We start from the raw sequence: 23814 nt of genomic DNA on the forward strand, positions 1-23814 counted from the left end.
AAAGCAAAAACAAGCTCTAGGCCACCTCATATTAAGGCTGGGTAGTCAACAAAGTGCTCTGTAGATGTTCTGGACCATAACTCCCATCAGCCCCAGTCAGCATGGCTAGTGGTCAAGAATGCTGGGAGTTGTAGTGAAAACAAACTGTTGCCTACCCCTGTATTAAGGTAAGAATGAAGAATACCCGCACCCTGCACAAAAATGCCCTAGAATTTCATCCCCGTCACCAAATATTTTCCCCACTTTCAGTGGAGGTTGAATGGTCCTGCAAAAATATGGAGGGATATTCAGTCCGGGCTCGGTATGATTAATCAAAAACTTCATGGAAGCAAATCTTCCCAAAACCAATAGGGATTATACAGATGCCATAGTCCCAAGGTTTGATTTGCTTTTGACATTAGTTTCAGTCTTGCTTTGCTGGTAAAACAAGTCCTTGTTGTGAATGACTGCTAGTTGAAAGTAGCTTATGTGGTCTTAGGGTAATGACTGTATCTCAGTGATACCTGCTAAAATAAAATTAAACATGGCAATATCCATATAAGTTTGTGTCAAGCACTCAACCTCTTCACTGGTAGCAGGCTGGATCCAAAGATGTTCCCTTGGGTACTTTGACACATTTCTATCAATAAACTTGTATATCATAAGAGGTTCTTCATGTGCATCCATTCATATCCCTGAAGTTCATTAACAGCACAAGTATTTCTCAGAACCTTAGTGTTAAGTCTAACTAGTTTTTCAAATTTTTATTCAAGGACATCACTGCTGTTGAAGGATTGCATCAAGTTATGAAAAGGGAGATTAGCTTCAAAACTTCACAAATTTTGAATCCACTCCTAAAATGTTTTTGAGCAACAACATGTGCACAATTGACAAACTAGTTTTAGTTGTTAAAGGTGAACTACACACTCAGAGGAACCCACTATAGAAGTGGTACAAAGGCCATAAAGTGCTTTTTATATATTAAATTGCCTTTTGGCTTAAGATCTTGAAACTCTATTGTTGTGTTTTGTGTTTTTCTGCACAAGTGCTATAGAGTTTGCATCTTAAAATGGAAAATACTTGTTTTGTCCTAGTTTGGTAGCTTAAAAGCACTTTGCACAAAAGAAGCTCAGAATACAATTTTGTATGTTCGCTGTACTGTTCAATAATATAACAACAACTTCAGGGTGTTGTTGGTGTTCTCTTTTGTATACCACTAGATTAAAGGTAAAGGTAAAGGGACCCCTGAACATTAGGTCCAGTCGTGACTCACTCTGGGCTTGCGGCGCTCATCTCACTTTATTGGCTGAGGGAGCCGGCGTACAGCTTCAGGATCATGTGGCCAGCATGACTAAGCCACTTCTGGTGAACCAGAGCAGCACACGAAACACTGTTTACCTTCCCGCTGGAGCGGTACCTATTTATCTACTTGCACTTTGAGGTGCTTTCGAACTGCTAGGTTGGCAGGAGCAGGGACCGAGCAATGGGAGCTCACCCCATTGTGGGGATTCGAACCGCCAACCTTCTGATCGGCAAGTCCTAGGCTCTGTGGCTCTGTGCCACCCGCATCCCAACGTATTGACCACGAAGGGACTCGAACCCTCAATCTTCTGATCCGAAGTCAGACGCCTTATCCATTAGGCCACTAAATGCATCTATCAGGATTGTAGACATAGCCTTGATCTTCAGATCCTTGCATCCACCAAACATATATTCTTGTGCTATCGATGTTCACAGTGTCAGCATCGCCCTTGAGCCAGTGTACCAACTGGACTCATGCACTACAGCCCTGACTGGGCTAGGCGAGCTGGGTAGCACTGCCAGAGACCTCCTTTCTCACAGGAACTGGTCACAGTGCTGTGGACTCACAGCTTGGAGCTGAGAGCACTGGATTCACTGTCTCAATAATGCAGTCGTTGCGCAGCAGCGTTTTGCAGAGTCTTGCAGAGTATAAACCACTCGGAGAGCAGCTCTGTAAAGTATCTTCTTTTATTCTATAACTACAGCTATAATACAAACTATATACAGAGCTAAATATTCTGAGCATACATCAATGCTACTCTGAGTGCCTGCAGCTGCTCTTAGCAGCAATCTTATCTCTAAATACTATCTCTTGCACTCACTCTCCGACACACTGACTGACTCTCTCTCACACACACAGAGACTCACTCACTTGACTAATTAAGTAGAGAGCAGTACATTGCTCCTCCTCTCTGTAGAGTCAGCAGAGACCTCAGGAGATGATCAGGAGATTCTTGGGTATGGGAGGGGTGAAATCTGATCAATCTTTGGATTGGGCTTCATCCTAGAAGGATAACTGTGAAACCGTACCTGATAGGCACCAAGTGCGGACCCAGTCTGGTACAGATCACAGTACACACATGCTGTGTATGTTTGCTGCTGCTATTTTATTCCAGAGCACTGCTTAGAATGGAGGGTTATCTGCACACATAAGCCTGGTTCTGGATGCACGACGTATAAAGTTCGCATTTTTACAGACCCATCTGAGTCCTCCTTTTTTATACTTGATGATAATGTGGTAACATGTGTACTGCTTTTGTTTCAAACGGTTGATGTTCATTTGCTGTGTCTTGTTTTCCTTGTTCAGATTGTTATAGCAGAAGTCCAAGGCTTGAAGTCACTTGCTCCCAACCGCATTGTTTACTGCACGATGGAAGTGGAGGGAGGAGAGAAACTCCAGACAGATCAGGCCGAAGCATCGAGACCACAGTAAGTGTTGCACCGGGATGGTTATTCACAAGAAATGTCTGCTCCACATGGTGGGGAAACTGTGTGCCAAAGTAGGCACCATCTTTTTTAAAAAGAGGCAAAATAGAAGCTTGGTTGGTTTTATTGATGGTATTTGGGGACAGGCAACCTGCTGCTTTAGTAGTAACTACAGTCAAATGTACAGTCAATATCAAACCTAGATGGCATCTTAAAAAGCGGAGACATCACCTTGCCAACAAAGGTCTGTATAGTTAAAGCTATGGTTTTCCCAGTAGTGATGTATGGAAGTGAGAGCTGGACCATAAAGAAGGCTGATCACTGAAGAATTGATGCTTTTGAATTATGGTGCTGAAGGAGACTCTTGAGAGTCCCATGGACTGCAAGAAGATCAAACCTATCCATTCTGAAGGAAATCAGCCCTGAGTGCTCACTGGAAGCTGAGGCTCCAATACTTTGGCCACCTCATGAGAAGAGAAGACTCCCTAGAAAAGACCCTGATGTTGGGAAAGATGGAGGGCACAAGGAGAAGGGGATGACAGAGGACGAGATGGTTGGACAGTGTTCTCGAAGCTACCAGCATGAGTTTGACCAAACTGAGGGAGGCAGTGGAAGACAGGAGTGCCTGGCGTGCTCTGGTCCATGGGGTCACGAAGAGTCGGACACAACTAAACAACCATACAACAACACAGTCAAATGTATATCGCAAGCTTGGGAAGGGCACACCAGTAGAGCATCTCCATTCCCATGTCCAGTTCCTGATATCTCTAGGTAGGAATTGGGAGTGTCCTCTTTGTGATTCAAGGACCCGCCACCGGCTTGGGGATGAGAAAGACACATGGACAAAGTATATTAGGTTAATGGGCTAAAAAAGGCCGCAGCTTTATTGATTACAGCATGTGAGATGTATTGGCTTAGGCATAGCATAAAACAACAGAGCATGACTCCACCCCCTCAGGGAGGGGTGAGTCTAACAAGGGTTATCCACCAGTGGGAGGAGCCTGTTGATGCAAATACAACTGAAAGCTCCCCCTGATGTCACCGGGGGTCGTGCTATGGCCCTGGCCACCAGCGAGGGCGTCGGAGAGGATCCACAACCACCGGATTCCTTTACCGGAATACCCATAAAGTGGAGGGGTAGGTGATGGCCACACAATGCCCTCCAATACACAAACATATTCCAATGTCTAACCGCCACCCGAGCCAAAAGAGGCTCACCACCAATACCCTCACAGCTGCAACCGATCCCTAAGGCTTCTGATGATGTCAGCCAGCCACATATCATTGCCAAGATCCGAAAGGTGAACACTGTCATCTCGAAACAAAGACAACTCGCTGAACCGGATGTCAGCATGCAGAATCACATGGCCATACATATAGCACAATTTGCGTGCCACCACACAATTTAAGAGTTTCCTGGATTTTTCAATGGCCATAGGGCTATGGGAGCCTCGGCAAACCCTTCTCTTCAGAAGGTCGGACCGTCGAAAACCAGCAGCGGAATGAAAGGAAAATGCTGCCGCGGCCACATTTGAGCAGCAAAACCCCGCCCCCAAGCCTCCACCTGATTGGCTGGCTACCTGGGGGTGTGGCACGGCAGCCAGGCCAGCTGGGCAGGGGCTGGAACGTGTCCTGCCAACACGGGAAACGGCTCCTGCTCACAACTCCTCCCCTCTGTAAGGAGGAGAGGCTTTCTATAACCCTGGAGAGCTGCTATGAGCCAGTACTGAGAGAATACTGAGCTACATGGACCATCAGCCCAACTCTGTGTAAGGCAGCTTCCTATGTTCTCACTTGCCATCCTGTCTGAATGTTGAAATGTTTCAGAAGTTGTTCTCGGGGTACCACCACCAGAGACAACGTGAATGGCGAAAGGGATGGGGCTAACTTGCGTATTGTACAGCTAATCAGTGCAATTTTTTCATGTTTTCCACTGACCAGAGATGCTGCGGTTATCCCTCCATTACCTTTAGTTTGGAATCTTACCTTAAACGAATTCAGACCAGAGTCAAGCTTTATACTCTGATTAAGATTCTTGTCCATTAGAGGATAACATGTGAAGCCAAAAGTTTTTTTATTAAGATTTGATAACCAAGGCACTATTTGGTTACAAGAGAGAATAGGTTTGCAGTCTAATAATATGTTTGCACTCAGTGTGTTTACAGTATGTGTGAACGGTGCAACTGATGTTTCTCCAGTCTAAAACCCCCCCTCTGATATAAATGTATTTCTAAACTCAAGATGCGCCTTTTCTAGGTTAGCAGGTTCAGCATGTGCAACCAATTTATAATTAACGCTCCATAATCAGTCCTGACAAAGCCTACTTATCCGCTGAACATCTTCTAATTGTACGATCCACTTATTCCAGGTAATATTTGGAGAGTACAATCAGCAAAAGGACTTGATGATGCCACCTATCATTTGAAGTAGAAAAGTTGGCGTACGGGTAGATAATGAAGTGTTTATTTGGTTGATGTGATTGACCTCTGGGTTGCGCAATTTTCTTCAGAGGCCTCTCTCAGCTGTTAAAATGTCATCCAGGGTCTTTTGCAAATGTGTTTTAAGAAAGACCGATAAAAGTTTTTCCTTCTCCCTAATGGGCCCTGTAAAACAATTGGAAAATTGTAGTCAACAAGCTCCCAGACGACAGCTACAAAGCAGGCACTTATTCAAAACAAACACAAAAACCCCTTAGGAAGTTTTCTAAGCACATAGATAGGATTATGGACCACTGTATTAAACTTACTGTAGACTGAAACTTTATTCAAATGTTTCAGAAACAGCTTTTTCCAGTTTTATTTTTTATGTCGATTTTATTAAAGGTTTTTTTAACATATTAAACAATAAAATCCAAACTCATTTATGAAAGAATAGTACAAATGAAAATATCAAGAGAATCAGAAAAAATAAGAGGAAAAAACAGAAAAGAAAGAGAGGAAAAAACAAAAGAAATAGAGATAAAAGAACAGTACTTCCCCAACCCTTTCTGTCAATTGTTAGTACGACCATTCTTTATATTATTTAATATAAACCCACCAATAAATGTTTCTGGCTGTAATTAAAATTTCAGGTTTTGGTGCTGCTCTGCTAAATGGTATTTTTTTCCCTTCTGGGTCCAACCTTCCTCTTTCGTCACTCAAAAAGTTCAAAAAGTTCAAAATGGCTTCTCATCAATTAATTTAACATATTTCCAGATTGTATTACTCCTGATCTTGTGACAAGCTTCTCTCTTTCCTCCCCCTCCTTTTTTATTTATCTTTTTTTTTTAAAAAAAAAAAAGAGTTTCACCAAATCTGAGTAATATAGTCCATATTTCATTGCCTGTTAAATCATATGTCCCCATCCTGAATTTCTGTGTCTCCTACGTTCTAGCACTTCGGCTTGTCCTTCTTTATCACAGTATTCTTTTTAAATGAATATTTATTAGCATTTTCAAAAAAAGAACCAAACATATAAAAACAAAAACAAAGATAAACAAAAAAATACAAAAATCCAAAACTTAAAAAACAATTAAAAACACCTAAAAGTTCAAATATTTATTTTCTTTTAACTTGTTTCTCAGACCTCCTCACACCTCCCCTTCTTGTATTCAAATTTAAATTATTAGCTCAGCAAATCCTTAACTTACTTCTCCATTTTAACTTAATTTAATTTATTCTAACATATTCTTATTTTACTTTTCTTCTTTCTTCCATTTCCTCCATTTATATTTACAAACCTTATTTTCAGAACCATGTTGTCAGAAAAGCAGTGTTCAATGTCTGGACAAAATATAAAGACTTACTGGAAAATAAGACCCCAAGGTGGTTATCACCAATGGAGGCTAAGGCTCCGAAAAGACTCAATATGGAGGTCAAATGGCCGAAATATTGGGAAATAATAGAAAAAGATGGAGATAACTGGAGGTTGCAGAGTATGGAGAAAATAAAAGATAAAGTGTGAGATTGGTTACATTATGCTCAGATTAAAGAAGTCTTTAAGTTGGACAAAAAGATAGGATTCCAGGAGGAAAAATCAAAGTTAGAAACAGAACTGTTAGAACCCAGCTCTAAGATACTTTCAAGAATGTATAACTTGCTGCTAAAATGGAATACACAGGATGAAACGGTCAAATCAGCTATGATAAAATGGGCACAGGACATAGGGTACAACATCATGTTTACTGACTGGGAAAAGTTATGGACCACCGGTCTGAGATTTACGGCATGTAATGCCTTGAAAGAAAACATTATGAAAATGATATACAGGTGGTACATGACCCCAGTCAAGCTTGCAAAGATATACCATTTGTCTGATAATAAATGTTGGAAGTGTAAAGAAGCCGAAGGAACATTCTTTCACCTCTGGTGGACTTGCCCTAGAGTGAAGGCTTTCTGGGAAATGATATATAATGAGCTGAAAAAGGTATTTAAGTATACCTTCCCTAAGAAACCAGAGGCCTTTCTTTTAGGCATTGTCGGCCAGAGGGTGCAAAAGAAGGACCGAACCTTTTTTATGTATGCCACAACAGCAGCAAGGATACTCATCGCTAAATGCTGGAAAACTCAAGATTTGCCCACACTGGAAGAATGGCAGATGCAACTGATGGACTATATGGAATTGGCGGAAATGACTGGCAGAATCCGAGACCTGGGAGAAGAACTGGTGGAGGACTGGAAGAAATTTAAGGACTATCTACAAAAACATTAGGACGCGGGTGGCGCTGTGGGTTAAAGCCTCAGCGCCTAGGGCTTGCCGATCGAAAGGTCGGCGGTTCGAATCCCCGTGGCGGGGTGCGCTCCCGCTGCTCGGTCCCAGTGCCTGCCAACCTAGCAGTTCGAAAGCACCCTCGGGTGCAAGTAGATAAATAGGGACTGCTTTCTAGCGGGAAGGTAAACGGCGTTTCCGTGTGCAGCTCTGGCTCGCCAGAGCAGCGATGTCACACTGGCCACGTGACCCAGAAGTGTCTTCGGACAGCGCTGGCCCCTGGCCTCTTGAGTGAGATGGGCGCACAACCCCAGAGTCTGGCAAGACTGGCCCATATGGGCAGGGGTACCTTTACCTTTACAAAAACATTGCAAATTGTATGAATGTTAAGAAAGATGTAAGATTAGCAATAACATGGTTCCAACAAATTAGTTATAAGGAATATGAATCTAAATGCAATTGAAAGAAAAGACAAATTTTGGATAAATACTATGTTAAAACTAAGTCTCCAAAAAAATGATCTAAATTTTCTAAAATTTGAGATTTAATATTGGAAAATTACATTATATGAATTGAAACAAGTTAATAATTTGCTGGCAAAACTTAAGAGTTTGGAATGCAGGAACAAGAGTTGTGAGGAAGTCCAATGATGAGAATGAAATGTGGATATTGGAAAATACTATGTTACTATGTATGTTTTTTACTGCTTAAACAAATTTTTAATAAATATTATTTTATATATATATATATATATATATATATATATATATATATATATATATATATATATTTGCTTTCGTAGATTTTCACGGGTACAGGAATGCAGGTTTTGGTGTCCTCGGGTGTCTTCCCGTGTAAAAGTTGGGGTGTCTAGGCGACGTTTCGACGAGGTCTCACTCGTCATCTTCAGGCTGGTGCTTTCGGCTTCTTGTTACTGGAACAGAGCAGGATCTCAGTGTTTGAGTTCCTATAAATACTGTTGAGGGGGTGTGGTGTATAGCCTCCAATGTTCTGGGCAGAGAGGAAGTTCCCAGGCTAGTGTGCCTTTTCTTCTTTTGTTCCTTAATTACTTGAGGGATATCTTGAGTGATTTCTTGAGTGATATCCTGAGTACCACTTAGGTGGGTCATTAGGTGTGGATTAGTTGCTAAAGTCTTTGTGTCTTGACCTCTTGAACTTTGTGAAGAGTTTTTCTGAGAAGATGGCTGTACTGCACTTAGTTGTGCTCTGGCTTGGCTTCGTGTATAGGGGCGAGCTGTGGTTTTGTGGCCTGTGTCAGCCAGATCTGTGTAGGGATTGCAGGGGGGTGCAGCATCCGGAGGTGCCACCATGGTTTGGCTACTGGATGGTGTCTGTAATTTATCTGTGGAGAGGGTCTGGGTTTGGGTCTGGTGTGGTTGATTGGTGATGGCGTTCTGTGTGCCTCTGGATCTGGTGTCAGTTTTTGTGGGGAGGGCTAATTTCCAGATGTCTGGCAAGCGGGATGTGTCGTCACGCTTGTTCATGTTGTGAGGGTGTTTCTCTATCTCGATGGCTTCCATGATTATTCTCTTGTGGTGATGTTCCATGTTAAAGAGCAATTTGGAATCTGCAAAATTAATTTCGTGTCCTGTTTCTTTCATGTGTTGGAAAAGAGAGGAAGTTTTTTCTTCTTTTTTGACGGCATTCTTGTGTTCTGCGATACGTGCATTTATTCGTCTGTTTGTTTGTCCAATGTACGTGGCTGGGCAGACTTTGCAGGGTATTTCATAGACCCCTTGGTTTTCCAACTGGATTTTATCCTTGGGGTTTCTGAGGATATTGGCTATTTTTTGGTTGGTGCAAAAGGCTGTTTTGATATTGTGTTTATGGAGGATTTTGCTAATTTTATCTGTAGTGCCCTTGATATAAGGAAGGAGGGCCATGCCATTGTTTTCTTCTGTGTCTTGGTTTTTGGGGGGTGTTTCTTTTTGGATTAGCTTCGTAACCCTGTTTTGCTGGTATCCATTGGCAATTAACACATTTGAGAGATTCTGTAACTCAGTTGTCAAGTGGTCTTTGTCAGCCAGGCGTTTGGTTCTGGAGATGAGAGTCTTGGCTACGGAGTTTATTTGTGCAGGGTGGTGGTGTGATTGTGCATGTAAGTAGCGGTTGGTGTGTGTTTTTTTCCGGTAGATAGTGTGTCCTAGGGAGCCATCAGGTTTTTTGTAGATTAGGACGTCAAGGAAGGGAAGTTGGTTGTTGGCTTCTATTTCCATAGTGAATTGTATTTTGGGGTGTAGGCTGTTGAGATGTGTGAGGAAGCTATCCAGTTTTTCCTTCCCGTGTGGCCAAATTACAAAGGTGTCGTCAACATATCTGAGCCAAAGTTTGGGTTTGTGTTCTGACTTGTCTAAAGCATTGGTTTCAAAGTGTTCCATGTACAGGTTTGCGATGACCGGTGAGAGGGGTGATCCCATAGGTGCTCCTTCTATCTGTTTGTATCTTTGTCCATTGTGGATGAAGTACGTGTTGGTTAGGCAGTGGTTGGTCAGGTCCAAGATGTATTCGGGGGGATTGTATTTGTTTTGAATGGCTGTCAAGGCTTCATTAATGGGCACTTGTGTGAAGAGAGATACAACATCGAAGCTCACAAGTAGGTCATTAGGATGTAGGTTTTGCTTCTTTATTGTTTCTATGAACTGGAAGGAGTTTGGAACGTGTGAAGAGATGGATTCTGCATAGGGCTGAAGTTGCTTGGCGAGAAATTTAGCGAGATTTTGTAGAGGTGAGCCTATGGAGCTGACTATTGGTCTGAGTGGTGTTCCTTCTTTGTGTATCTTGGGGAGGCCGTAGAGTTTGGGGCATCTGGATGATTTTTCTCTGGGGATGATTCTTAGCTGGATTTCTTCACTGATAGGAAGCCTTGACAGCCATTCAAAACAAATACAATCCCCCCGAATACATCTTGGACCTGACCAACCACTGCCTAACCAACACGTACTTCATCCACAATGGACAAAGATACAAACAGATAGAAGGAGCACCTATGGGATCACCCCTCTCACCGGTCATCGCAAACCTGTACATGGAACACTTTGAAACCAATGCTTTAGACAAGTCAGAACACAAACCCAAACTTTGGCTCAGATATGTTGACGACACCTTTGTAATTTGGCCACACGGGAAGGAAAAACTGGATAGCTTCCTCACACATCTCAACAGCCTACACCCCAAAATACAATTCACTATGGAAATAGAAGCCAACAACCAACTTCCCTTCCTTGACGTCCTAATCTACAAAAAACCTGATGGCTCCCTAGGACACACTATCTACCGGAAAAAAACACACACCAACCGCTACTTACATGCACAATCACACCACCACCCTGCACAAATAAACTCCGTAGCCAAGACTCTCATCTCCAGAACCAAACGCCTGGCTGACAAAGACCACTTGACAACTGAGTTACAGAATCTCTCAAATGTGTTAATTGCCAATGGATACCAGCAAAACAGGGTTACGAAGCTAATCCAAAAAGAAACACCCCCCAAAAACCAAGACACAGAAGAAAACAATGGCATGGCCCTCCTTCCTTATATCAAGGGCACTACAGATAAAATTAGCAAAATCCTCCATAAACACAATATCAAAACAGCCTTTTGCACCAACCAAAAAATAGCCAATATCCTCAGAAACCCCAAGGATAAAATCCAGTTGGAAAACCAAGGGGTCTATGAAATACCCTGCAAAGTCTGCCCAGCCACGTACATTGGACAAACAAACAGACGAATAAATGCACGTATCGCAGAACACAAGAATGCCGTCAAAAAAGAAGAAAAAACTTCCTCTCTTTTCCAACACATGAAAGAAACAGGACACGAAATTAATTTTGCAGATTCCAAATTGCTCTTTAACATGGAACATCACCACAAGAGAATAATCATGGAAGCCATCGAGATAGAGAAACACCCTCACAACATGAACAAGCGTGACGACACATCCCGCTTGCCAGACATCTGGAAATTAGCCCTCCCCACAAAAACTGACACCAGATCCAGAGGCACACAGAACGCCATCACCAATCAACCACACCAGACCCAAACCCAGACCCTCTCCACAGATAAATTACAGACACCATCCAGTAGCCAAACCATGGTGGCACCTCCGGATGCTGCACCCCCCTGCAATCCCTACACAGATCTGGCTGACACAGGCCACAAAACCACAGCTCGCCCCTATACACGAAGCCAAGCCAGAGCACAACTAAGTGCAGTACAGCCATCTTCTCAGAAAAACTCTTCACAAAGTTCAAGAGGTCAAGACACAAAGACTTTAGCAACTAATCCACACCTAATGACCCACCTAAGTGGTACTCAGGATATCACTCAAGAAATCACTCAAGATATCCCTCAAGTAATTAAGGAACAAAAGAAGAAAAGGCACACTAGCCTGGGAACTTCCTCTCTGCCCAGAACATTGGAGGCTATACACCACACCCCCTCAACAGTATTTATAGGAACTCAAACACTGAGATCCTGCTCTGTTCCAGTAACAAGAAGCCGAAAGCACCAGCCTGAAGATGACGAGTGAGACCTCGTCGAAACGTCGCCTAGACACCCCAACTTTTACACGGGAAGACACCCGAGGACACCAAAACCTGCATATATATATATATATATACCTTATTTTCATTTAATTTAGACCAATTTTAACTTATCCAAATTTACACATCAATATTTATATCTCATTATTTTTTCTTAAACCTTTTTCCTAAAGTCGACCCAAATTTCCCTTCCACGTCTTTCCCAATTTCCATACCAATAGCAAAGCAAAGTAAAAATAAAACAAACTATATTTATATACCCTTTGGATTCCCTCAACAAAAATCCATCAGTCTCAATATACTGTTTAGCCTGGAGATCTCACGTCCGAGGCTCTCAATTCTCTCTCAGTTCCTCTCTGCCGGTCTTTTTGATAGTCTTTAATGTTAAACTCCAAATCTCGAAGAAGCTTCGGCCCAACAGGATCCATGTTTCCACCAGCCAGACCTCCATATTTAAAAATAAAGCTTATGGGGTACTTCAAATCTTGTTTTGTACTCCTTTCAGGTCCAAATGTCCCCCAAGCTCCAGCTTCCACCTCCAATTCAGGCCAGGCTCTCCACATCAGATTTTTATTTTCCTTTTTTGTCATCATGTCAGGCCTCAAAATGCTGCTCTCCTTTAACTTCTGCAAAGTTTCAGCTCCTCCTTCCTTTCCTTCAGGGGCAACATATGTCACCTGCTCCATATTGTCAAAGCTCTCTGTTTTCTCTATTTGTTCAGTTGGATAGGCTCCTTGTTTCAAGTCCTTATCAGATTCAACGATGTTCTTTACTGCTGAGTCCAGAGTTGTAACATTTGTAGCCAAAACATCAGTTTGGCCTTGTAACTTTCCCAAGAGAACAAATGCTCTGTCCAATTCAGCCTGGATTTTCCTTCCTCCAGCCATTCCTGTAATGTCACTAAACCCCTCTAGGGGGATTTTAGTTCCTTAATATTCCTTTCAGCTCAAGTCCAAAAGTCAGATTATTTTGTATCAGCCCTTCCTTATTTTCAGCAAATTATTACAAAATAACCAACAGAAGCAACAAAAACAAGGTTCTCCTTCTCCGTCTCGACAGCCAACTTGACAGCTGTCAAACTTTTCAGTCTTTCATCAACAGGCTCTCTCGTGGGACACTCCCTGGTCCGGGGGGGGGGGCGGGTGAAACTTCAGCTCCAAAATTAATCTTATTATCCTCCAGCAAAAATTCTTATAATGTCAAAACCGTGAAATTAAAATCTTTTACTAAAAAAAAGAAAAGATTCTCTCGACCTTAGCTAGCAGGTCCTTTGCTTTAAATTGTTTACAAAGGGGGGTGGACTTCCTTTTTAACCCTTCCCCGCTCGTTCCTGATCCGCCAAATTTTTATTTAAAATTCCAATTTCTGTATTACTCATGGGTTGATGTTTTAGAGTCCGAATGTTCCAAGGAAAAATCAGCGCTCTCCGATAATGGCTTGCAGCTTCACTCCGCAGATGGAGTACTCTCAGCACCACGCCGCACCCCGTCCCCGTTCTGAAGCCTTTAAAAAGGCTCCTTCATGGATTGGGGGGGCGCAAATGGTGCCCGCCGAGTCACTACGCTCACAGGCTTCTGCGCCTGTGATTGTAAGGTTCCCCGCGTCGCCGCAGCGGTAAGACCCAGTCTCTGCAGAGCCGATTCCCTCCGGAGCTCGGAGGCAATCTGCCATTAATCGATGGCGCCAACCCGGAAGTCCCCTTCATCACAGTATTCTCTACTCTTACTGAAGGAGGTCTTGCTCAGCTGCTTTCAGAGGTCCTTAGAAGCAAAGATTCCAAAGATTGAACTTCATATCTTCTGCATGTGGTGCTTATAAGCTCTTCCCTTGAGTGGGAGGCCTCTTGTTTTATGCAGGTTATCCATGCTTCTGTGATTACTTTCCGTTTAGTGGCAACTGAAGTGTCAAGTGAGGGACAGGTTGCCTCTGTTAATATAACTGGAGAGCAGCATTCGGGAAACTAGTACAGGAACAGCTGAATGTTGAAATGTTCAAAATGGCTTCGGAAAGCTACCGGTAATTATAAATTATAACCTTTTTCAACACAATGGCTGCATTCCCTTTGGGGCAGACTAATGGTGGGGAGAAGCAAAATTAGGCAGATAAATAAATGTGAATTTTAGCTTTCTAAGTTAGGCTAGTTTTTACACCCAGTGCCTGCAGGCATCAAGATGCCCTCAGATGCACCCATAGCTAGGGGGTCACAGACTGTACATTTGTTGTTTGTTATGTGTTTGTGTGTGAGAGAGTGTATTGGTGAGCGAAGTCAGAGAGCTGTGATTGATAAGCAAGTTGTTTGGATAGCTGACAATAGGAATCGCTGGAGTCCTAAAGAGCTGTTGTTTCCTCTTCTACTTTTGTGCACTTTCCCTGCTTGTCTTATTTTCTAGTCCTTGAAATCTCTGTAGTTTGTTCTTTCTTTCCCCCTAGCAACCAGGATGCATCTTTCCTGCAGTTTGCTCATCTGAGATCAGGTAGTCCCTAGAAATTACTTTCTGCAAATACTACGACACAGTACGTGTGGGTGGATGTTAAAGAATCCCTTCTCCCCGCAAAATGAAAATATGAAAAGTCTGCAATGATGCGTAGGCAAGTCCTGTTCTGCAGGAGCTAAAAACCAGATATACATTTAGAATCTATGGTACCGTATAGTTAACTTACATTGCAATGGTATGTATGTCTACTCAGAAATAATTATCTCCAGATTTAATAAGGCTTAGCACAGGTAACTGGACAGAGCATGGCAAACTAGATATTGGTTTACAGTTGGCATTGGAGGAAAACAGTTTTCTTCTCCCTTTGAGCATTGTATGTCAGGCAGATATTCAACAGATTATGCCTTTTCTAGCAGGGAAATACAATTATGGAAAAGCTTTGCCAAGATTGTACAGCTGTTTAGTTTTATGCCGCCATAGAATTCTAGGCTTTTGTGGTATATGTTTAAAAGTCACTCCCTAAGCAGCGCAGAAGAAGCAAGGCAAAGAGTTTGAAGGCACACAGAGCCAAGGGAGGAGAATAGTTGATACAGCCAAAACACATGAATCAGATTGCAAAAATACCTAAAAACAAGTCCAAGTGAATTGGTGAACAGAAATAAAAGGAGCCAATTTTTAGGCCACGTTTTCTTCAAAACATGGCCTGAAATTTCTTCTTCCACATTTTCATTCACCCAAGAGTGTTGACTGCAGCCATGTTCAGCCTATCACTGAAGAACGTCTGGCCAAGGAACTACACATGAAGGTCCCATCTGGTAGAGAGCAGAGAGAGAGATAAATGAGGGGGGAGAACAAGAGGAGGATGACAGGAGGAGAGAAGGTGGAGGGAGCCAAATGAGGGTGACACAGCAAAAAGAGGTGGGTGATAAACAATGGAGTTGGAGTAGGAAAGTGACTCACTGATTGCAACACTTCTCATAATCTGGAGTGCACAATGGTGCACAACATTGCAGTTTCTCCATGGGCGACATTGTCCACCGCTGCCATGAGCAGCCATATTGTTTGAGCCATCAGACCAAGCCAGTATGACCAATGGACAACAGAAATTGGCTATCCACAGCTTCCCCATCTTTGCTTCCGATAGAAGGGGCAGGCAGGAACCAGCCAAATGCTTTATTGGAGCCCAGAGCAAGAAGTGTGACCAGCTGTTTCTCTTCAGGTAAACTGGGCTTTAATAAGAGCGTAGAGCCCATGTAAACAAATATAGTTCATTGATTTGATTGATTGGTTATATTTCTATGCCGTTTTTCATTCAAATGAATCCCAAAGCGGCTTACAAGCAATAACTCACAATAACGCGACAGAACATAACAGAGCATTTGGCATAAATCATATAGAATAATTAAAAGAGGACAGCTGCATGTTCCTGCATTGCAGAGGTTTGGACTAGATGATAATAATAATAATATTATAATAATTTATTATTTCTATCCTGCTCATCTGGTTGGGTTTCCCCAGCCACTCTGGGCGGCTTCCAACAAAAGATTAAAAATACATTAAAACATCAGTCATTAAAAACTTCCCTGAACAGGGCTGCCTTCAGATGTCTTCTAAATGTCATATGATTGTTTATTCTTTGACATCTGATGGGAGGGTGTGCCACAGAGTGGGCACCACCACCGAGAAGGCCCTCTGCCTGGTTCCCTGTAACTTCACTTCTTGCAGTGAGGGAACCACCAGAAGGCCCTCGGCGCTGGACCTCAGATTATCCCTTCCAACTCTTTGATTCTGTTAGTGAAACAATTACGATCTCTAAAACACAACAACAACTGAAAAATAAGCTGAACATCACCATTAAAGCAAAAGTCACATTATAAGATTAACAAATCAAGACAACATTTATAATCTATAAAGCAGTATTAACAAAATAAAAGCCAAAAGATAGATTAAACACTGTTAAGTTCATATACACAGTCTCCACACCAGAGGTGCCATCTTCTCCAGAGGATCGAGGGGGCCTGTGCGCAATGTCATGCGATAATAATAACAATAATAATAATAATAATTTATTATTTATACCCCACCCATCTGGCTGAGTTTCCCCAGCCACTCTGGGCAGCTCCCAATCGAGTGTTAAAAACAATACAGCATTAAATATTCAAAACTTCCCTAAACAGGGCTGCCTTCAGATGTCTTTTAAAGATAAGATAGCTGCTTATTTCCTTCACATCTGCCACCACCGAGAAGGCCTTCTGTCTGGTTCTGCAATGTCCTGAATGTCACGCCTGGTGCCCTCTGAACATTGAGGGGACTTCCCCCCTCAAAAGTTCAGGGGGAGCTGCCGTGCCTCAGCCTGCAGGAGCCAGCCCCCTTGCTCCACACACCCATGACTCTCAATCTTTCACTCTATTCAACTCATTAAAATTCACATATACATAATACCCATGGTTGCAACTCCATTCTGAACGTTCCTCGGGCTGGAGGTGGGGCAAGGCAGCTGGAAATAGCCTCTTAGTTGCCATATGAAGGTGTTTCAGTGTCATTTTTACCATGATGTAAATGGGACGTGGGTGGCGCTGTGGCTTAAACCACAGAGCCTAGGACTTGCCGATCAGAAGGTTCGGCAGTTCGAATCACCGTGACGGGGTGAGCTCCCATTGTTCAGTCCCAGCTCCTGCCAACCTAGCAGTTCGAAAGCACGTCAAAGTGCAACTAGATAAATAGGTACCACTCTGGTGGGAAGGTAAACGGCGTTTCCATGTGCTGCTCTGGTTCGCCAAAAGCGGCTTAGTCATGCTGGCCACATGACCCGGAAGCTGCACGCCGGCTCCCTCAGCCAGTAAAGCAAGATGAGCGCTGGAACCCCAGAGTCGTTCATGACTGGACCCTAATGGTCAGGGGTCCCTTTACCTTTAATCTGGAGAATAATCAGAGGCATCAGTGATGTGCTGCTAAGCGCCAAGTGTTAGAAGATCATGTATACAAAGTAAAGCATCACCAGCTGCTTTACTTGCCATTTCCAGTGCAAAGGGATTTTTATCACAAATGTTAGAAATCAGATCCTCTTCATGTTAAGAACATTTCTCTACATTTCTCTAATGGTTATTCCCTGCTGGGAGTCTGATGGATGACACATGAGTAGGGAAGCGATCCAATTAATCAATTAAAATGTCTTGAATCGTCGGAATCAGTCTGTTACTCCATCAATTTAAATTTGCAAACCGGTAGAAACTGTGCTTCTGAAGCAAGAAATGTGTGTGCTTTAGGTAATGCACCAGTGTCCTAGGAGGGAATGTCTCTTCTAAGGTGATGCCTCCTTTGTGAGGGGAAAGGTCAGTTCCTCTTAAGATGATGCTTGCCATCTGCAATTTTTATAAGTACTTGTATTAAAGCTTCATATATATCTCAGAGAGGTTATCTTTTTAAGTCAGTTTTAAAAACGGATGGGTGGGGTACAAATAATAAAATTTATTATTATTATTATTATTATTATTATTATTATTATTATTATTATATCTGTCAAATTCAGGTTCTCTCAGTTTCTTCTGTTTGCCCTATTTCCCCATCAATTTGCAATATTTACTTTACAGATTGGTGTGCATTTCTGCTACAATAGGTGATTCCTTGCTAGCTGTTTCCCTAATGTAATGTACCTGTAGACATCGTTTTCACTGATATGTGTGCTCCTGTGCACTTTTGGGCTGGAAAACTACATCACAAAATTCAGAGAAACGTGGATTTTAAAAGTAGTTGTGTTTCAGTTTGCATATTGGTCCAGGAATCCTTTATTTAAAAGTGAACTGAATTAGTTTCTCCCCTTGTTGTCGGCCAACTTAAATGTTTGTTGCTATTTGTGGAACATTTGTATTCTTTTTTTTCCTCTTCTGTTAGCAGTTTTCTATTTCTTTATGCTTTCAAAAGGACACCAACACAGACAGTGACCTTTTCCACAAAGCCTCACTTTAAAAAACACTTTCCTTGAATCTTACTTGTCTAAAGCAGTTACTGTTTCTCTCTTTTGCTTACATGCTATCAGGTTTTCCTGTTGCTTGAACAGCCAACTCCTTAGCATTTTCCTCTTGGCAGTTCTTGACATTGTTAGCCATGGAGCTTTGCACAGTAATGTCCATAGGATTTCTTGACCATTTTAATTTTTATTGCTGTAAATGTTTAATAACAAAATGTGCAGACAGAAGCTCTTTACAGAGAGGAAATGTGAGTTCCTTCCACTTGGTTATACCAGACTATGTCTTTCTTGTGTGTGTTGACCCACCACAGAGATACCCCAACACCTGTGTGTTCTTTTTCCTATTTCTTCTTTTGCCATTTTTTAGTTTTGCCTGCAGAAGGCTTCCTATAGTGTATACCCCCATTCTACCCTGCTGCCATCCCTCTTTGACATAGCATTTTCTCCTTCATGGAGAGCACGTGTTGCGGTGGGGGCCGCCAGGACACTCCAAAGTTGGGGGCAAGCTAATTGATGCGATTGGGGCTTCCCTTGTTGTTGGGAAGAAGTTAATGTTGCCATTTGTTGATTGACAGCCAGAAATGCTAAAACTCCTTGCACGAGGCTAGGGCTTCCTCTTTTTGCCCATGCATCGGATTGCCCGTCCCTCTCTCCTTGGATAGGGTTATTCACTTTGAACTTGCTATGCCTGTCATGGGGTCGTCTGCTTTGGAGCGGGGGCCGGGTAGGAATTTTGTCCATCTGGCTGATTGGCTGGGGCCATTTGGTTTTTGCCTACTGCGTAGCAAATCGTCACAACTTGTAAGGTTCACGGTTAGGCATTTGTTTATGGTTTGATTGGTTGAGGGGCATGGATTGGCTGTGCCTGCCCCTCTAATGCTGCTGCTGCAAGGGATTCCGTTAAAGGAATCGGGGGCTAACTATTGCTTGTCCACCCTGTCAAGGGGGCTCGGGCCATAGCAATGAGCTCCTGGTTGCATTTGGGGAGCGCTGAGGGCAGGTTCCCTGCTCCGTCGCTCCCCCCAAGTGTATTCCCCTTTTTTGACTTTCGCATTGTGCAGAATGTCAGTCTGTCCCCCATAGTGGGGGCAGATAGTCGCAAGCAATGCCTAAGCAACTACTCACATTTTTGTATTTTAATAAAGTTGTGGCCAAAATTATGCCAAAAAACTTAAACAAAAATTCTGTGTGATGTGTGAGTTATTGGGGTGGCCCTGGGGACCTCGACACGCAACTTTCAGTGGCCATCTCTATTCAAAAGAGAGATTCTCAGCCTTAATCTTTCATAACATCTTCATCAACGTCTTAAATTAAAGAGTTGTGCTTTGTGTTGTTCCTTTTACAATATCAATTTTCAGCTTGCCAGGCTTTTTTCTCTCTACGTGTTGTTTTCGTTACAAAAATACGCATTTCTGATTGCCGTTGCTAACCAAATCCCAAAGTATTGAATCTTATTTAACATTGATCTTGATAGTTTGATTTTTTTTAATAGTCTCTGCGAAATTGAGTTACCTTTGTGGACACAATACTTGCAGATGTCACTAAAATAAAATTACCCACTACAGCAAACATTGCAGCTGTTACATTTGTGTCATTTTCAAGAGTGTAAGTAAATAATACTTGAAACAGTACATTATTTTTGTATGCGTTGCTTACATGGACATATGTGCTGCATGATTCCTGCAAATGTAAGGACAGAGGAGATTTTAATGGAAACTCACAAGTAATAAATCTTCATGTTGAAATTTAATTAATCTGGATGCAGCTTGCTTGTACGTATTACTGATCTGAGTTCCATTTTGACATGAGTTTTAAAAGAATGTTTCTTTTTTACCCTGCATTGGACCGAAAGATTCTATGTAAAATTGGATTAAATAATTTATTTGGAACATTTATCAGCATTGCTAAGCTGTTGAAAATGAGAATTAGTTATACATTGCAGAGACAAGGGAATAACTTTTGGACACATTGCATTAAAAGCAACTCCTTCAGAAAGATGAGGAGGGAAGGAAAGGAGGAGACTTTGGCAGGTTCTGCCAGTTCCTTCCCTGTTGTGATAGGTAGGCAGAATTCAATACAGCAAATTTCAGAATAAGTAGTTCACATTTTGGTTCTGACATATTATTATAGCTGTCCAGAAGCCTTGGACAATGAGAACTTGATTTTTTTTTTAAAAAAATAAAAATGGTAAGGTTGAAGGGAAGTGGGGAATGTGGCATAACTGCACTCTGTATCTGTAAAAACATTAAATAAAACAATTGGGATCTCTAGGTAAAGGTAAAGGGACCCCTGACCATCAGGTCCAGTCATGGACGACTCTGGGGTTGCGGCGCTCATCTCGCTTTACTGACCAAGGGAGCCGGCGTACAGCTTCCAAGTCATGTGGCCAGCATGACTAAGCCGCTTCTGGAGAACTGAAACAGCGCATGGAAACGCCATTTACCTTCCCGCCAAAGTGGTACCTATTTATCTGCATAAAAGCAGTAGTTAATGTTTTACAGAGTATTTCTCACTACTGGAAGCATTCTACATACATCCTACCTAAGTGTGATGCTTTGCTAGTCGTTCCTTGGGGAGGAAAGTAGCAAGTCATGTGGAACAAACGATATACATACATTTGAAGACCCTGCTAGAGCGGGATCTTAAACCTTGCCCTCCACCCTTCTTAGCTCAACATACTTCTCTTTGCACACATCCATGCTGGATTCCCTTTCTTGGTTCTGCTATAGCAACTGGAAATCAACTGTTTACACAAACATGTGCCCTTCCAAAATATCAGGATGAATGAAAAGAAGCAGAAATTGGTTCCAGTGATCCTTGAGGTCCCTGCAACCCAGCACGGCATCTAGACATCAGGGTTGGGGATTGATTTTCACTATGACTACATCACTGGATTGCATCCTTGAGCTGTGAGAAGACCTCTTGCTAGCTTCATGGGCAGCCGCCTTGGGACTGCATTCCAGCGGTGGATGCATTCGGACACACGACTCTCCACCCTTCATCCAAGCACAGTTCAAGGACACAGTCCAGGCAGGCAGAGTCACTAGAGGAAATTGCAGAGCAGAGCCAGTGCAGGGTGTGGCCCGTAGACAGTCCTGAGGGCTAGATAAAGTAGCCTGGAGGGGTGTCAGAGACCAGGCTGAGGAGTACTGCTCTGATGAGGAATAGTGGGAGCCTCTCCTTTCCCCATGCTCCTTACCAGGATCCTGAAGCTGCCCAGGAGCAGTGGAGCAGTATAGATTTGGAACAGTGGTTTGCAGAGGGGCATAGTTCTGAAGACAAAAGTTGGGATGAACCTGGGGCGTGAACAGCAAAGTGAAGAAGAACAGGAAGAGAGAGAGCTCCAGCCTATCAGTCCAAGGTCATGTAGAGCAGATAAGGTGGCTACTCAAAAAGCACAGTGGTTGCGAGATCAGGTTGCAAGGCATGGAAGTGATTAGAGGGGAAGTGGGTGGAAACCTTAATTGGGAACATCTTCATTCTGAGAATGGCTGCTTTGTTCTTATGCTGTGATCATTAAAGACTCTTTAAATGGTAAGCAACTCTCTTTGCTTTGTCCTTCTTATCTACGGCCAAAGCGGTGGGGAAAAAAAGCACACCAAGAACTCAGGCCAATGTAAGTTTCAATAGTGGGAGTGGTCCGTACTCACAAATCATTAGTCAATAGTAACAAAAACTAATCCATTCAAAAGTATGTATTCTGATAAGGATTACAAACTCAAATAGAGATTACAAACTCTAACAGAGATTACAAACTCAAACTCAAAATGATACGTATAACATAATAATTTGTTACAAATGTTTTTTCTTTTTCACTCGACAATAATGTTGATCCTTATAATTTAACAGCTTGCAGATGGAGACTCAGTTTCAATCATAGAGCAGAAGTCAGAAGTGAATTATGGATTAGAAACCAGGATAGGGCCCTGTTTCGATGTATTCACCTTCACCAGCTGGAAGTATCAAATATTACATGAAAATACATTTAAATTCTAAATTATCATAAATTATAAAAGTCATAAATTACAAAACAGTATTATATTCCATTGGGGGGGAAGAAGCCGAGTCCCCGAAGCCTGAAAAGGGGCCACGTTTGCCCCCCCCTCCAGACCTGAGTTTCCCCTCCCTTGATGTATGTGTATTTTGCATACTTGCAGACATTAGTCTTTCATTGGTAAACAATGGCACAAAGATTGATTCATTTTGTGAAGGTAGATGCCTGCTCAGTTTGCATGTGTGTATTCTGTTGGGATTGTGTAGGCTCTTTCCCTTTCCCTTTTTCATTTTTGAGATGCAATTCCAAGACTTGATTGTAATGACTTTTCCCATTTCCTCCAAAAATTTCCCACTCCCTTCCATTAGCTTGCTAAAGGTGCTGTATTTTTGAGACGCAAAGCTGACGTTTGGGTTGTTTTCCCCCTCACTGCCAATAACATGTCAGGACTATATAAGTATTAAATCTGCAGTGACTGACATGCCGTAATTGCTCTATCCCAGAGTAAGAGATTGCAGCATTTTGTCTCCAAGGCACCTGTTCCCTGCAACAGAAATCAATTCACCTTACGATAGCTCACAGATGGCTAGGTGCTCAGGGGTTGGGGGCAGGGTGAATCAAAATGCATAAATTGAAAACACGTACAAATGTTTTCCACAACTTTAGCTGATTAAATCTACAAATAAGGTTGTCATACTACATTAATGGTCTAAGACAGGCTAAAGTCTATGTTACCGAGGGTTGCTCTGTTCTTTAGGAAGTGGTTGACAAGCCGGAAATGTAGTTTGTCACATGATTTTGACTCTGCCAGGACTGGTCAGGCTCCATATTAAAATCAGCGCGCTCTAATAATGAAGGCCCGGGTTATGCAGCATACAAACATCTACATTTGGAATTTTTGCTGTGATTTAGGCATTAAAAACAGGGAGGGGGAGAGATGTTCCACCTTTCCCCCAGGCCTTCACATTGCTGCACAACACATGTAACCACTGCCACCCCATATATTTCCTATGTCTCCCAGTGATGTGTAGTTAAAACAGACATGCAACAAGTCTTCCAAGCCGTCATTTATCTCTCCCCAACCTCTCTTTCACACACAGCAGCCACTGAAGTGGTTTGGAGGGCAGGAAGTATGTGGTCACATGTGTCAATGTAATGTCACACATCCGGCTAGATATTATGAGGAGATCTAGGGGATGGGATGTAGACTAAAGTCAGCCACGTGGTCACAACTCTGTATCATGCTATGCACCTTTACATCTCAAGGGTGCAAAAGATAACGTCTTCTCCATACCCCCTATCTGTGAAGCATTCATTCCGAGTTGCTTGTACAAGTCTTGCAGAGCTTAGCTGGTACCTGGTCTTGTTTGAGCAACCAATCAGATTTTTTTGTAGGGAAGTTCATCAGCAGCGAGCGTTCATTCTGATTTGCTTGTAAGGTGTTTAGATGTCTTACCATTA

At 42.5% G+C, this 23814-nt stretch overlaps 1 protein-coding gene across 13 annotated transcripts in view; it reads left to right on the top strand.

Moving 5' to 3' along the window:
- The window catches only part of CADPS2 (calcium dependent secretion activator 2), a 349563-nt gene that overhangs the window by 139625 nt on the left and 186124 nt on the right, over nucleotides 1-23814 (top strand). For all 13 annotated transcript variants that reach the window (XM_081928821.1, XM_081928827.1, XM_081928826.1 and 10 more), the window contains exon 6: nucleotides 2588-2709. In XM_081928821.1, coding sequence (XP_081784947.1) covers nucleotides 2588-2709 — 122 coding nt within the window. The remainder of the gene's footprint in view (nucleotides 1-2587; nucleotides 2710-23814) is intronic.

Source organism: Podarcis melisellensis, assembly GCF_964234715.1.
Source record: "Podarcis melisellensis genome assembly, chromosome: 10".
Taxonomy (NCBI): Eukaryota; Metazoa; Chordata; class Lepidosauria; order Squamata; family Lacertidae; genus Podarcis; species Podarcis melisellensis.